At 38.7% G+C, this 17,498-nt stretch overlaps 1 protein-coding gene across 10 annotated transcripts in view; it reads left to right on the top strand.

The window, feature by feature from the left end:
- mbnl1 (muscleblind-like splicing regulator 1) overlaps positions 1-17,498 on the top strand; it is an 89,801-nt gene that overhangs the window by 22,648 nt on the left and 49,655 nt on the right. For all 10 annotated transcript variants that reach the window (XM_017699203.2, XM_017699201.2, XM_037531078.1 and 7 more), the window contains one exon: positions 10,410-11,140. In XM_017699203.2, coding sequence (XP_017554692.1) covers positions 10,967-11,140 — 174 coding nt within the window. In that variant the 5' untranslated portion in view covers positions 10,410-10,966. The remainder of the gene's footprint in view (positions 1-10,409; positions 11,141-17,498) is intronic.

The raw sequence follows: 17,498 nt of genomic DNA, 5'->3' as shown, positions 1-17,498 counted from the left end.
GTAAGCATGTTATGACATTGTTTACTTATTACTAATTGCAATGCAATAGTAATGTATATTTACTGTTAGGGTTAGGTTTTAGTCCTGAATCAGCTGGAATTACACCGTGCTGGTTTGTTAAGTTCCAAATGAGATCAGGTCTTTCTGCTATCGTTTCGCAAGATACTGTACTGTACTCTCTTTCTCTCTCTCTCTCTCTCTCTCTCTCTCTCTCTCTCTCTCTCTCTCTCTCTCTCTCTTTACTGCTTCCTGTGAAATGTGCAGGTGCATGTGAGCATGTAGACTACCAGTCAAAAGTTTGGACAAACCTTACTTGAAATGCCATTTTACATTTACATTTACATTTAGCAGACGCTTTTATCCAAAGCGACTTACAAATAATGTGGTACAAAGAACAAACATAGTCAGGCCTTAAAGGAGGCCAAAGGGTAATAGCGGGGTAGAGAAGGGAAGGAGAGCAAGAAGGAGATGAGGTTGGTAGTGGTTTCATAATCTGAGAGACATTTTAATCTTAAAACCTTTATATGACAAATGCAAATAGTGAAGGTAATAAAAATAACAGAAAAATTAGAGGGTGTATATGTTTATACAGTCGTATGCAAAATTTTTTTACACCTCCAGTAAATAACATGTTTTGTTGATGTTCCAATTGAAGAGAATCATTCACAAATGTAAATATGGCTTTTTCTCATAATTTTAGTACATAATTTATATATTTGTATATAATCATAAATATACTCTACTTATATATATATATATATATATATATATATATATATATATATATAAGTAGAGTATATTTATGGTAATATATATAAGTATATATATATATATATATATATATAAGTAGATATATATACATATATATATATATATATATACACACACACACACACACACACACACATATATATATATATATATATATATATATATATGTCTGTGTGTTTTGCAGGTTGAGAGGCCCTGCTCAAATTTCATGTCTTATTGAAGTGAAAATGAGCTATAAGTAGGAAGTTCCTCAACAGAGAACACACTTCTGCAAATTTTAATGAACAGTTACCAATTTTTTTGCTTAATTCAACATATCAGAAACAAATAATTCAAATATATATATTACATTTTCTCTTGTATTTTAAATTCAGCAAATAAATAGAAATGAAGTGCTGAAATTGCTAAAAATGCCATTTTTCAGTGTGTTCTCTATAGAGGATGTGTTTACCTACTTGCACTTAGAAAATCCCCAAAACATGTCGTGTACACGTGCATCTTTCGCCATGAGATACTGCTGTAATCTGGAGACTATTACAGTCTTTCATGTTTCAGTACCAGCTGGTCCATGGCTTGTTATGAGAACAAGGTGCCTCGTCTCATGCAGCTGATTGAATCAAGCGGCTCCTCAGGTGGTAGCACACTAGGGTCCATGTTAAGCTAAGGCTAACCCCAAAAGACCAGTCATTTCTTTATGTTCGCTGCCCTGAAAACAAAGTGGACTGCAATGGACTAGACAGTGGGAATCCCTAGCTCACCTTAACGTGCTAACTTCCGTGTGATTTGCACTGTTTGTGTGCTTATTCATACTGGTATAACCGTTATGACAAAACCCCATCGGTACACCAGATGAACCAGCTCATTTTCATTAGGATACATTAAAATTGCAAGCATTTTTGGACTTTGTTACAAGCAGCCACAGTGAACCCATGTAAATGAGTCACAGAGAAAGTCAGAGACACATGTTCATGTGTCTGCATGTCCTTGTTTGAGACTTGCATGCAGTCTCTCTGCGCTATGCTGTTGTGCCCTCTATTGTCTCATTCTGTAATGAAATTAGTCCAGGTATGCCTGCAATCTGCATCACATATGCTTCCATACAAAGTTCATACATACAGGTTGAATAAGGAACTGAGCTGTGACCGTCAGAGCGCTCCCATTCCTGCAAGCTTGGAGCAGGTTTTTTACAACGAGTCAATGCCCAACAAAACCTGAATGAGTTTTATCTTCAGTTTTACAGCGTAACCATGGTAACAGCAGTATTTCAAACCCTCCCCCCGTTGAGGCTGTAGTCACCTATACGCATGAGTCAAACATTAGAGTGTCTTGGCCTTGCTAATGACTGTAATGTCCACCCACACACCTTTCTCTTCACACTCGATACCCAGAACCCCCCACTGCAGCAGGAGAAGATTCAATGACCTTGATTATACACTCCCTTTATGAATTGGCAAAAACGGAGTTGAATTCAAGCAGCAAAATGCTGTCATTCAGCCAAGACCAGCTTTCATTTTGAACTGGAGCCATGAGGTAATGTAGCTAACAACTAATGGATGCTAATACATGCAACCTTCATGGCTAAATCACTGCACGCATCTTCGTTTAGACATTTAAACATAACAATTGTAGTCAATTGTTCATTGTCAGCACATCACTATTGTGCAAAATAAAAACAATGAACTACTAATAGCTACTTACATCTGAACAAGAACACAGCGCCACTGATGTGAAGGGCTGCTCTTATAAAGCATCAGGTGGTGCCCCCTTGTGGAGAACTTGTAGCCTGCAAAACATGAGTGAGCTCCATGATATATATATAGTTAATTCTTTGAAAATAATTTGTTGTGACAGTAGCCATAACTGCTTTTAATACTACTGCTACTTTTCTGCCAATCTAATTACGTCCCTTTGGCACTGCATGTGAGGTAAGTTGATCCATTCTGTCAGTGCAGCTCTTAATGCTGATGATCACAATAACGATAAACTTTTACACACTTGGGTAATCAGATAATGGGAAACTCCACGTTGCCATCACGCAGGTGTTGTGTTAAAGGCTACTTGCTGTTTCCAGGACAGCAGTCTATTTGCGGTCTATTTGCCATTTGACATGCACAGACTGAGAAAAACGAAAGAAATCAGAGTAAGTATTTATAGGCTCTGAAAAAACCTGGTTCCTGAGCTAAAATCCATCTCTCTTTGTTAGATTTCTAGGCCTTAGTCCAATGTAATAAATTGAAGACAACTTGAATAATCAGACAACTACTGAAATAATAATGTTTGGATTATTAAGTGCATGGAAATGCACTCAGTGTTAAGTATTTTTATTTAAAGAAACTCACAGCTGTAGGTTTGACTTTTGCCTCATTGCGGTACTGGTTTTAACTTGCCTTTACCAGCTTCAACTTACAAATCAGAAGTGCGTCACACCTGCATAAGTGTTCAGTCACAGGACAATGGGAGGAGGGGACAGCGAGGAGTTTTTCTATTGAAACAGTCTTGCCCTCAGTTAGCATAGCCTCAACTAAGTAGCTAATCATGCTAACTTTGTATGAATATTGGTTCTTTGAGAAGTCTGAACATAATGCAGCTCAATTTTGTGAATTATTGCTTTGTCTGACTATTAGCTTTGCTTTAGAAGCATGGTGTGTTTATTTGTTCTTGTGGCAATCAGTATAGCGTGCTAACTATCAAGCTAGCAGAGTAATGAAATGACATTACCAGTGTTGTATAACATAGCAGTTTGCTACATAAATCCCAGTATGAGCACAGCAAATGAAATGTGTTTTGAAATAATTTTAATTTTATCATTTTAACATACAGTCATGTGCAATACTTTGTAGACCTCTGTTTAAATTATGATTTTCAAGGTGAAAAAAATGGTAACATCTTGTACAGAGAACACAGATTTTAATATACAGTTACAGTTTATTTGTTGAAATTGAAATTCTGGGGATAAAAAAAAAACATAAAATGTGACCTGTGCAAAATTATGGCGCATTAAATATTTTGTTTGATCTTTTTCCAATATGTTAAACTCAGCGAAAACATAGAAATTCTGTGAAAAATGTAATATTTGAGTTTGTTCCCTGTGCAGAATGCATTCAAGAAGAAAGTCAACAAAGCAAGATATAATTGGATGCAACTATATATTTAATTGAAATGCATCAGATTGCCATGGTTTCTGGGCTCACAAACTTCATTTGAGCTAACACAGTAATGGAATAACCCTTAAGATGGTGATGGGAATTTCCACAAGGTGAAATGACGTGGCCAAATTGACAAATGCATGTTATAGAGTACTGAAGTGGACGTGAATTCAGGTGTCAAAATGAAGACTGGAGAAAGGCCTGTAAACTGTGAGCTAAAAGCTTCCTAGATCAGTGTAAAATTGGCAAAAAAGAAGCATTTAAAAAGGCTAATCATGCTAACCACTTGAGGTAAAGTGGTTAAAGACTCTCTGTTTTAGTCATATTGACTCAGTCATGTTGATCAAGTTGGACTAGACTGGCAGAGGGAAAGCCCCAGACTGCTCTCAGTCTCTGTAGGCCACGTCAAATCAAGCATACTATACTGTTAATAAAACAGTGAATAGATACATATAGTACCTGATACATCCATAAAACCATATCTCTGGTTGAAAAGCATGCAGATTAACACTATGAAATAACAAATATTAAATTTAAACTTTAAATTGCTTTCAGCTGTGAAGGTGTGTAAAAGTTGTTGCTGTTATTATTATTGCCTATTCCCAATAATGATGGTTATGATTACTTATTAAGCAGATTAATCTGCTTTAATCCGTTTTTTATTGTTTCGGAACGAAATGGCTACGTGTGCCTCCTGATCTCTGTGTTGAGGTTGACAAAGCATTTTATTGCCTGCGTTTCTCACTTTCAGCCACAATGAAAAGCTCTGCATGCAGTTTACAGAAATGGAGGACGTTCTGTCTTCATAAGTATCAAATTAAGGCTCAGAAGTTTTGCCATAACTTTTTTAATTATGGCCAAAACATTTTGCTAAAACTTCTGCAAATAAGCCAAAAAATGTTGCGTTGTGTTTGGTAAGCGAGTTAGCAAAGAGATGGAAAAAAGGTAATACACAATAGAGAGAGAGACAGACAGACAGACAGACAGAATGAAGTAAGTTATCAGTAAAGGAGTGTATAAAAGGGGAATTTAGCTGATTTTCAACAATTTTGCATAATTAAATGGATAAGATGTACACAAAGTCTTTCAGAATGGTTTGATGTGAAATGCTTTGTTCTAGAGAAATGTACCGAATCAGAATTATTCACAGTAGTGAATATTTCACCATCATCACCTGTCCATATAAAACTCAGGAGACAATGTAGGTTTATTGGTAATTTTGGATAGTAAATAAAATGGCTAAATGTTGTAGGCGTCATGACCTCTGGTTCCTACAGTGTCAGAAAAAAGGCACTGTGTACATTTTGCATTTACTGAAGTATAAACAACGTAAAGGTACAACAGTGGTTTCAGGTCCATTTGTGCACTTTGAATACGTTTTTTTTTTTCAAGGGAAAAGTTTGTGTTTGTATCTTTTCATAATTAAATATTTTAATTGTGTGAAAAGTGTGTGGAGTCAATAAAGCTTAAAATTTCTATAAATGCAATGGATTATAGTACATTTATGTTCCTTGACAGAAGAGGCACCCTTTAGGGTACCGTCCCAGTGAGAAGAAAGGTACTTTCCCATTGAGAGTTCAGTACCTTTTTTTCTGCGAGTGTATCACCCACCACTATATCCAAGTCAGTAGGTTTCTGTACAAGGGAGCATTTCACATCAAACCTTAACAATTGAACTGGAGTAGATTATCCCCTTCAGTGTTAATGTCTGTTGATTACTATTGAAATATCTTCTCAGTTTCTCCTGAAAATCTTTATTAGTGTGTGTCCTGAAAGCACCCCATCTCTCTCTCTCTCTCTCTCTCTCTCTCTCTCTCTCTCCTTCATGCCAGAGCAGCTCTATCGCAGCACATTTCATTGCAGTGATGCAAATCAAAAGCTCCGAGTCTAGACATGATTCTCCTTTAATCATCACAGTAATGATGATTCCTCTCAGCAGAGAGAGGCGTTGGCCCACTCACAGAGGGATCCAGTAGGCCTGCATGATAAGGACAAAATATTGCATTACTATTATATTGCCATGTACTGCAGTAGTGATGATATACCTTGCGATATGTTAATGATTCGCTGGGTCCATAACACAACATGGTTAAGGATTGGTATGCATTACTTTGACCAAAAAGACTTTTACGTTGGATTATTTGAATACCTTGATTCAACAAAACATCAACAGGAACATCCAAGGTGGTTCTGGAAGCCTGCAGCACATAATAAAAAAATTAACTGTTTTGCTGGAGAGTTCATTTACATATTACAGCCTTCTAGGATATCAGTATTGCAAAAGCCATTATTGCTATAGTGATTAAAGGAATATTCCATTGTTTTCCAGCCAAATCTCTCTCTGCTGCATTCATATTGTACCCTTAATTTCTAGGAAAATCATTAGAAAAGGAAAGAAAGCCTGTTGGCTATAATAGAAGCCATTGGCAGTTGCTGAATTTGGTGAAAACACATTGGATGCTGTAATATTGCAAAAGTCTTGGGATGGAACAGACAACTTTGAAACACTGGAGCTAAGGGATTCCAGTTGCTTTCACCTTCCTTATGAGTTTGTGGTATCCATGCATGGGAATGGAGAACTACAAATATTCCCTCTGGAAAACTGAATGAGGCCCAGTGTTACAGCTATATTTATACAGCTACCTTTGACTTAATATATAAATAAATAAAGTCAAGATTAGTTGAAGCCAGTTAATAAGTCTGTTTCTTCACAGAGGCGGTGATAGGAACCAGGGGTCATCATATCTACAACACAAATATAGCCTTTTTATTTACTATCCAAAAAGACCACTACACCTATAATAACCTGTGTCGTCCGTAATGTTGATAGTAGTGAAATATTGGTACATCTGTCTATTTGGACTGCACTGCCTTACAACACCCTGCATTTACCTCTCCACCATGCATGGATTTAAAAAAATATGTTTTATGTCAAAATCTTCTTTTTTCTCAAACCGATCGTGAAACTATGTCTGAGACATTAGCCAATGTATTCATAACTGATTGATGTAATTACTTTGTGATGTAGCTTTTATAGGCATTAAATGCTCCAAAAGTTGGTTTCTATCAGCATTTAATTGCTGTTTTTCATGTATTAAAAAGACATGGTAAATCTGTTGTAAAAATAAGTCTCAGGCACCATGCAGCATATGTGTAATAATTTTAAGTAACATGTTTCTGTTAAGTAGCATTTAAAGGTCTTAAAAGTTCAAATGTCCTGAACAATTCTGATTCAGCAAGTTTTGCTAGACTAGCACATTTTGCATCAACTCACTGTTTAGATGTCACAGAAATTTAGAGAAATCGATGGAATTCCCCTTCAGAAGAATTCAGCATCTGCCATTTGGTTTCTATTGTAAGTGGGTATTAAGTTTGAGCTTTCTGTCCTATTCTAGCTACAGTGAAACAAGTCCTGCTAACCGACTGTATGCTACAGGCTGAGACAGAGATTCAGTTGAAAAACAAGGGAATATGCCTTTAAAATGCCCATATCCTGCATTTTTCTTGTCTGTTTTTTCTTTCTCCACTATGACATTGTTGTGAGTTTATGCACTAGTCATAGTTAATTTTTATGTGAATAAAAAAACTGAATTCAAAACAGGCTGTTTTAGCAGCTTAGTTTCCATGCATGGACTATATGGACTGGCAAGTATATGCTTTGAGACTTGAATAATAATTACATACTACATGAAATTCATGTAGCATGTACATATTCAGCTCGATTTATTTGGTTTTCTATGGTATTGGGCCTTTAATAACTGATATATTGTGGGACTGTAAAAACAAGTGACTGGTATCACAGTTAAACCTGGAAGTAAGGCTGAACCTTTCAGCAGAAGGGTCACCGGTTGCCCCTGCCCTGCCCACAGCTTTCACATCCTACCCATTCACTCTTATCACTCAGACTGTTTAAGTTCCAAAGGTTAATTCTGTCAGCATACTGGAAGTCATCTGAGGAGAATGACTGGTCTTCTGTGATCAGGTTCATTGTTTTGTAGTTTGTGTGTGTAGCGGTTCTGAGATTTTGTAGCCCACTGCAACAAATCTTGACGTAAGTTGAGGGTATGCAGCAAATTATAAAGATGTCTAGGACTTGGAACAGTGGTAGCAGTATGCTCTCTCTCTCTCTCTCTCTCTCTCTCTCTCTCTCTCTCTCTCTCTCTCTCTCTCTCTCTCTCTCTGTTTCCCTCTCACTCTTCTCCTGGCACAAGGCCCAGAATGTTGTTGCAACATCGCTTGCTCTGATTGGCTGGCTGTGGTCATGCAACACTTCTGAGAAAGGGGAAATGACCTCGCTCACTCGCTCTCCACTTCCTCCCCCCAAAACTCTCTCTCTCTTTCTCTCTCTCTCTGTCTCTTCCTCTATCTCTCTCTCTTTAAATAGATTTGCCATGGCTTGCTGCTGAGTGCTCTGCTGTAAGTGATATGCTATTTGATTTGATTTTCCAGAACCTGGACTGAGGCTGTTGAATCTGTAAAGGGCTGCTCTGTGCAGGCCATGTGCATGTGTGAGTATGGGTGTGTGTGTATGAGAGAGAGAGAGAGAGAGAGAGAGAGAGAGTGGTAAAGAAGAAAAGTAGAGAGAGAGAGAGAGAGTGGTAGAGAAGAAAAGTAGAGAGAGAGAGAGAGAGAGAGAGAGAGAGAGAGTGGTAAAGAAGAAAAGTAGAGAGAGAGAGAGAGAGAGAGAGAGAGAGAGTGGTAAAGAAGAAAAGTAGAGAGAGAGAGAGAGAGAGAGAGAGAGAGAGAGAAGAATGCGTTTGACAGAATGCTTTATTTGCTCTAGCTGACTGTGTTATGTAGACTGCGGTGCATTTTTGGCATTTTTGAGTGTGTGAAGAGTTTGTGCAGCTGGTTAGAGACAATAAGAGTGCGCAAGGTAGAGAAAGATAGAGAGAGAGAGTCAGAATGAGAGGGTTCAAATTAGAGAGATAACAGGAAGGAGAGAGACAGAATGAGAGTGAGAGACAGAGTGTTGGAGTGAAGAAGAGAGAGAAAGAGAGATGAGAGAATCTGTTTAAAAAATGAAAGAGGAAAGAGTGAGAGTAAAAGATGTATAAGAGAATGAGAGAGAGAGTGAAATAGAACTATGTGAGGGAGATTATAAGGAGAGAGAGAGAAAGAGACAGACAGAATGAGAGAGAGAGAGAGAGAGAGAATTGAAGCAAGAAAGAGGGGGAGAGAAAGAGAATGAGTGTGAACGATATAAGAGAAAGCGAGAGAAGGGTAGAGGGAGCCACAATCAAGAAAGAGCAAGGTATAGTGAGTCAGAGTGTGTGAGAGAGAGAGAGAAAGACAGAGAGAGAGAGAGAACAAACATGGCCCCATTCAAACTGTAGGTTTGGTTATTAATCTTAAAGCTGGTTGTATGAACAACATACCTCACAAACTCAAACCATCATGTTGGCCAAAAAGACATTGTTTTGCTTCAAACACACTTCTCTTATTTGAAATATAGTTCCAACTTGAGGCCTTTTATTCAGTTACTATTATAAATTATACAGTAAGTATACAGTGTAGTAAGTAAACAGTGAAGAATGGAAGTCTTAAAGTCAGTCTGAAATCTAAATTGACTTTCTTTTTATGTTGTCGGTTAATGTCCCTGGTTATATTAACCTTGATTGCTCATACCATTTCATTTAAAACTCAAAGTCAAAAAGTCAATCTTCCAAAAACAGTAATTGTAACAAAAAAGAACATATTAGCTAATAATATCATGTCACACCTCCCACTTCTTCCATCCCACCTATCATCGGGAGAAAATGCTCAGTTATATCAGAGACCCCCCCCCCGACACTGTGTTGCTCTCTGAAATAACGTCACTGTTCAGAAGGAAAAATGTGTTATGATTTCCTATACATATTGGCCTCAAGCTATGTTTGTAATCTCTCCAGTCTCTGTTCCATAAATAATGCACTATATAGTTTATCAGACATTTTATAGTGCAGTTTGATTTCTCAGTTCTGTTTAGTAAGCACCAAATGAGTTAACCCTGAGCATCCAGCTGCCAGCACATTCAGAGAATTTGGTGATGACCCCTTAAGCTTATTTATATCTGCTGCCAGAGGAGTGACAGCATCGTCCCTGTAGACCAGAGTAAAAGAGCATCAGTGTGTAGAATTGGTGCTTTCTGTATGTTATTGTGTTTCCTAACACTGTATAAACAATACACAAGGCTTCTGTTCTCCCACGCTATGATTTTTATATAGAGTGCAATTCAGATCTGTAAAAGCTCGTTACTATTTTGTTTAGACAAAGTAATGATATAAAGTGACTGACTTTTGAATTATATTCCCATTTGTGCTTCAAAAAGGTAGTTTGGGACACAAATCTATACTTCTTCAGCTTTGATAGATCACATTTTTTACATATGGGCAATATGGCAACCTGCATCACCTTATCAGAGGAGAAAAGCGGATTAAACTGTAGAAAAAGCCTTGTAAAGAGTTGATGGGTGGGTTAAACTGATGATGATGATCTCTCTCTGTTTTGCAGGTGGGTACTGAAGGTAGTGCCCTCTCTTGCTGCAGCTTGGACCCGCTTGTAGTGCCATTCCCTGCTTTTCCGCCAGCTTGCTGCACAAAGCCAGGCCAAGAGCACGAGCTTTGACCTTAGACCCCGGACCCTGCGACCCCCTTAGTGACCCTGGTCAAACCCCTCCTGGATCTCACACACCACAACACACCACCAACTTCCACAGAGCTACCGTAACCCCCAGAAACAGAGCGGGATCAGCAGGAGTGTTAGCACTTGGAGCTTTCTCTGCATGTGTATGTGGAAGGAAGGGAAAAAAAACAGCCCGCAGAAATCTTGGAGCAGAGTTTTTTGTTTTCGTTTTGGCTGCCTGGGATTTTTCTAGCGCTTCTGTGCCTCACTGACTCGACCCCACACTCTCCACTGAGGAACAAGAGCACACTCCATGTGGATCGCTTGAGTGAGAGAGACCAACAGACACCACAGACAAATAAGGACGCAAAGTGGGTCCTCCTGACCTTGGAAACATACACGCACATTAGCAGTTAGCTTGCTGTGGGCAGCTTTTCACGGTCGCCATGGCAATGAGCATGGCACACATCCGAGACCCCAAGTGGCTGACGCTGGAGGTGTGTCGCGAGTTCCAGAGAGGGACGTGCTCACGCTCAGACGCGGAGTGCAAATTCGCCCACCCGGCCAAAAGCTGCCAGGTGGAGAACGGCCGAGTCATCGCCTGCTTCGACTCACTGAAGGTAAGAGGTGGAGGCTGCTGGCTTTTTTTCCACTGCAGGACGAGAGAGGGGACGAGAAAATGCAGCAGAGTAAGAGAGAGAGAGAGAGAGACAGAGGGAGAGAGAGAATGAAAAAGAATAAGAGACAGAGAGAGCGAGGTAGAGACGCAGAAAGCGAGACAGAGAGGGAGCGTGAGAGAGATAGAGAGAGTGTTAAGTGAGAGTAGGGCAGAATGAAAGTGAATGATAAAGTGAGAGTAAGAGAGAGAAAGGGCAAAAGAGATGCATAAAGAGTGAAAGAGAGGGAGCTTGAGACAGAGTGAAGTGAGAGAATAAGAATGAAAGAGTGAGAGAGAGAGAGAGAGAGAGAGGTGTAGTAAGACAGTGTGAGAGAAATGAAATCTAGAGAATTAAAGTGAGAGGGAGAAATGCAGAGTGAGACAGAAAGAAAGAATGAGACAATGTGAGAAGTGCCATAAGAGAGTGAGAGAAATGAAACAAGAGGGACAGAAGTAAAAGTGTGAGAGAGAGGTGCAGTAATAGAGAGTGAGAGAAAAGAGAGAAAGAACAAATGAAAAAGTTAGGGATAAACTAAGAGGCAGAGGGAGAGTGGGAGAAGGAAAAAGTGAGAATGAGAATAAATGAAAGAGCACGTTTGAGTGAGTGAGAGGGAGAGATGCAGAGAGACTGAGTCAGTGTGAGTAAGAGAGATAGCCGTAAGAGAGAGTGAGAGAAATGAAACAATAAGACGAAGCAGGAAAGAGTAAAACAGACTAAGAGGGAGAGAGACAGAAGTAAAGAGTGAGAGAAAAGAAAGAAAGAGACTGCATAAATGTGTGAGAGGAAGAGATGTGGTGAGACCAAGTGAGAAAAAGTGAGACAGAGGAAGAAAGAAAGAATGAAAGAGTAAGACAGAGCGAAAGGAAAGCAAGAAGGAGGAAGAGTGAAAGAGTGAGAGGAAGAGTTGCAGAATTTGTAAGAGTGAGAGACTGAATGATAGAGTGAGAGAGATTGAACGCTGCAGTAAGAGTGAGAAAATAGTCAATAAGACAATGAATAAAAAGAGTGAAGCAGAGGTAGAGAGAGAGAGGTAGAGGGAAAAAGTGAGAGAGTGAATGAAAGAGCAAGATTGAGTGAGTGGAATAGATGCAGTAAGAGAGTGAAAGTATACAAAGGGAGACTGAGAGAAAAGAGAGTGTGAGAGTGACAGAGAATGAGTATGACAGGATGAAAAGGAACTGTTCGGTAAGAGAGATTGAGGGAGATAAGAAAGGGAAAGAAATAAAATGAAAGAGTGAGAGAGATATATAATAACAGAGAGAGGCAGGAAGGAGAAAAAGAGAAAAACAGACCAAATGTATCTGAGCCCGTCAGGGTGAGCGATGCAGTGAGAAAGAAAGACAAAGACTAAATGAAAGAGTCAGACAGAATAAGAGGGAGAGGTGCAGTGAGCACGAGTGATATAGAGTGATGAAGTTTATTTTGACCACATGCATCATATGACTTTCACCACCTCCCTGAACTAAAACCCTGACCTGGTGCTGTTAAAGCTCTGGACATGCTAAGCTTGTTTTGCATTAGTGCGATGATCTGGCGTTTGTGCTGTAAACCGTGCCGATGTCTCATGCCTGAGAAGGTTTGAAAAGAGAGCAGTCCAGATTCATAAAATTCAGCAATAACCGTGTTATACCACGCAAAACGTGCAGCAAAGTAATTAAGTCCTGTTACCGCGGTGATGATCAGCAGTCTCTCTGTAACGCTGCAGTATTTCTACATGTGTTCTGGCTAAAAAATAATCAAAATCCAAGTATTTAATACATAATAATGCCTTCTTTAATACATACGTGTTAATACATATCAATGCCTTCATTAAAGTTTGGGTGCCAAAGTGAAAATGCCTCTGAATCTGCTACGTCCCAGAATCCGAGCTACAGATGTCAAGAAAAAGAGTAGAAGCATTTTTATTCTGTGTTTTGTTACTGTTTTATTATTTCAGACATCTGATTCACTGGAATGCACGACTTCTCATTGCGTATTGCTTTTGTAGTGTGCTCCTGCATGTGCATTATTTATAGCACAAGTTTGTGCTGGTCTGAAATCATTCTTAAGAAAGCGGCCTTCCTCTTCATGGACTGCAACTGCAGTTGGATTGTTTGCCGTGATGCGTCCAAACAGAACAAAGTTTGGAGTTTCTGTACATGCATAATTTGTTGATGATGTGCACGCATAACCAAACAATTGTGTATAAAGGATCTTCAGCATCTTTCCAGGTTGTATTATTTAGGAATACTTGGTGGTATCCAAGTCACATTGCTCTCTGCAGATATCTGCTTTAAAATAATCAGCACAGGGCAGATGTTTGGATTTGACAGATGTTTTAAACCGATATTCGGGGACACCTTTGTTGTGCTCTGGAAAAGCAGAATGTTTAGGCGATGCATTTAATGCATTTTAATCATCTACAGATCAAATTTATATTTCACTGTAATGCTAATCTGAGTATATGAAGTCCCGATTTCTACATTGAATAAATGTTTATGTGTCCCTGTTGTCCCGCAATTCAGTATCTGTGTATCCCTAGTATTTTATATAGGACAATCTTCTGGCCAGGTATTGTTTACAAATCTAGTATTTAGAGTGGTTAGAATTGAACTAAATCGTACACTCTTTGCTCCTCTATAAGAACATATGGAGCTACGTGTGGCATTAAAAAGAGATTTAGATTGGCGTTTATTTCACACATACGCAAGCAAGGACCGTCACAATACTACATAATTGCCTAATCGCAATTATTTGAGATCACATTTACCATTTGTCACCAGATGTAACGAACAAATTTTGGATTTTGAGGCTGAGTTGAGGCAAAGAAATGTAAACACACGAAAGCAGTATGAGAAATCTAGCTTGGTGGTCTGACATGTTTAGAGGGCAGCTCTGAGTTATGTTCATTTGTTAGCTGTGTAGCTGATCTGGTGTTTTTAGCATGCATGCTAACAGAATGATTTTCTTTGCTTTATGTTCACTTTCAAGAAAACATAAGCTTTGCCTAAATACACATGATTCTACATGACTGAGACTGAGTGCCAATTCGACAGTACCAGTGTTACCTACATATTCAACATAGCTAGGAAGCAAGATAGCTAACAGGCCAGTTTGGCCGCTTTTGGCTTGTACTTTAATAGATGCATAGAAAAGATGATTAATCTGAATTATTCATATGGCAGTTAATTGTCAGCTAAAATTTCATGACTGTGCCAGCCTTATCTATATCTTTGTAATCCATAATAATGTGTTTTGTACACAGGCTGTTTTACATTTGTTACATTTGGTGCTGCATCTGGCATCAAAACCAAATGGTGGTTGGTTTGCACAGCTAGATGTTTCCAGCTTAAATAATAAACAGCACTCTAAACATGTCTGCACCTTCATTTACTCACATGGAATGTGTGATAGAAAGCAGTGGAAGACTATCACAATGACAAAACATGCTGCTCATTTACAGGAAGCCATATTAGTTTCTTGGCTGCATTCAGTAGCGTTGGTGTTATATGTTACTCTTTGCTGAAGCCGGTTTACTGCTCTTTTCTGTACTGGTTAAGATTTGAGTAGGTGGAGCTGGTCCTTTTTCTGTACAAAACTTTCTCAAAGAAACGGCAGAAAATCCAAATATGGAGCCAGCGTGTCGCTAGAATGTTCTCCCACACTCACCCTGGTTTCTATTGCTGTAGCCTTGAGTTGGTGTGCCTTGTCTAAAATGGGTAAAATGAAATAAAAAGCTAAAACATTTAAACAGTTTTCCTTTTCCCCCAAAATGTAGTCAATCAGCCAGGACATGTTAGATTTCCCAGGAGCTACAAGACTACTTTAGCTAACAAGTAACGGAAGCTAATACTTCACCAGTTAGCATTGTGGATTCCACACTGTGTGGCATGTTGCTATCTGTAAGAAAGATTCTACTGTTTTTAGCTAAGGAACATGCATTCACTGTGATTTTGTTATAGATAACAATATGTCAAACAGTGTAAGAGATCACATAAGCAAGTCTAGTTGAGAGTTTTAATAACTCAGCATAGTTTGAGGCATGTGTGTGATTATTTAACCATGTAGCATGATGCTAACCTGGCAGCTGTAGATTTCATTACTTGTTACTAGACTGGTAGTTCCAATGCAAAGCTTAAAGAAATGGTTCACTGAATAGTGGCTCACAATTTCCCCTTTACCACAAAAATAGCTGATCGGCCAAGACATATTTGGTGTCCAAACGTTGCTTCTACGAGGCTAATGTAGCTAACAAGTAATGGAAGCTCAAAACACTAAGCACGATTGATCAAATGTGTTTATGGCATGGAGATTTTTTGTTTAACTTTTCATTTAAGAGTTCTGTCATCTGTTTAAGTGCTGTTGACCACTGTATATTCTCAGTGTAAGCACTAGTTTTGTGTACTTTACAATGCACAAAGTTTTTGAGTCACAGATGTTGAGGCTGCAGTGAAGCTGGTGGATTCTCCAGTGTGTTGTTATCTGGGCTGAAACGGTTCTGACGGTGCTGTTTTGGAGTGTGCGTCTTAGGCTCTTCTTTGCTGTTACTGTGGTCGAATCCTCCAGTGGTTTGCTGTGTAAACTAGGAAACTGACTCAGAGTAGAAGGCCATGCAGTATATCTGAATGCTTGTCACATCTGGAATCAAGTTCAGCATTTTAGCAATCCAGACATGCAAGGATATATATTTACATACATATAACATTTCTATTAGTCTATATATACGTGTAGTTCATAGAGTTCAGAAAGCATTTCAGACTCTACACTAAATTATTTTTCAGTGACCCTAATGAGTTCATTAAAACAAATGATTGAACATTCAATTTTGTCACCATCAAAACGATCATAATGATACCAAAACTTTACTAAATGTATCAAAAGTGACTGTTTCAGTAGTGACGGAGCGTAACTCAAAAACCCTAGCCAGTTCATGATTATCATAAACAGCTTTTAACATTAGAACACACATAAATTTGTGATATTTTTTCATTAAAACACAAAAAACATTTCCTTAATTGCAGAAAATGAGTTTCAGTAGTGACAGTTCCTGACATTACATGCTGATTTTCAAACTTTTGGACACTTTTACTTCAAAAAATGGGATCAAACTGCTCATCATGTGGAATTTTTTGAAAAATTCCAATTTTTTTATTTAAAAATTAAACTCATGATGAATAAAAATCTTTCAAATTTATTTTAAAAGAAATTTAAAAACACTGAATTATAAGTAATGAGCATGTGTATTTTTCAGGAGCATTTCTGAGAAGATTAGATATGGTCATCCACTTAAATAATAAAGGTTGAAAGTCAAGTGAAAACAGTTTATAACCTATAATAAGCTAATGATGCTGGGTTGGAGACGCAGTTCTTTTGTTTGCAAGCTGTGTGTTACCATCTTGTAGTTGCTAACGGTTGTGACCCCACCATTTGTGTGTGCAGCTCTCGCACTGAGCACCACTTCCTCCCAGAGCAGTGAGGAACGCCACTCTGTAATTTTCCATCTATTTTTACGCTGCAGGAGGAAGACAAACATACACACACACACTCACACTCTGAATATGTGAAATGGCTGTGTGGTGGATTGGACTACATCATAGGTCCACTGTGAAACCTTGGCAACAGTCCAGGTGTTCCCCTTAAAACACACAGTGCACACACACATTCTCATGGAGGACACACTCCTAGCCCCTCTCAGTGTTCACACACACCAATACTGCTCTCCTTCCCCAGTGTGTGTGTACAGATATAAGACAGTGTGGGGTTGGAGGAAATTGTCTCAGAGCAGATGTGGACAGAGAAACAGTATCTGAGCGCCTTAGCGAGTGGTCCTCAGCCAGTGAGCGTGTGTGTGTGAGTGTAATGGTTTCCTTGGCTGAGTTGGATCTTTTTGTGAGGACAAAAACACGCTGTGCTTCTGCTGACTCTGAGTACAGTCGGTGTCCAGCTTCCATACATTCAACTGCCAGAATGATACATCTGTTATTTATAGCTATAGAAGTAAGGCAGAAAGAGACAGACAGGCCGACAGAGGCAGACAGAGAGAGATACATAGTTCTCAACCTCTAGAGACAGTAAACCTATATAACCCTTATCCTATAGGCTCCAAACTGTATACATTCACTGATACCTGTATCACAGTTTCCTAATAAATTCCTTTAAAATAATTTACCACAACAGCAGTCAGTTTAACACATTTTGATTTTCTGTACTGATAAATGATACTACTTACTTCTTACAAAATCAGAAAATGAGTCAGGTTGTGTTCTGCAATAAACAATTCCAAAATTCTCCCCAATTTAGTCATGTCAAATTCTAGCTACTAGCTAAATCTCCCTCATCA

Source organism: Pygocentrus nattereri, chromosome 19, assembly GCF_015220715.1.
Source record: "Pygocentrus nattereri isolate fPygNat1 chromosome 19, fPygNat1.pri, whole genome shotgun sequence".
In the NCBI taxonomy this organism is placed as follows: Eukaryota; Metazoa; Chordata; class Actinopteri; order Characiformes; family Serrasalmidae; genus Pygocentrus; species Pygocentrus nattereri.
This window is presented reverse-complemented; position numbering and strand designations above follow the sequence as displayed.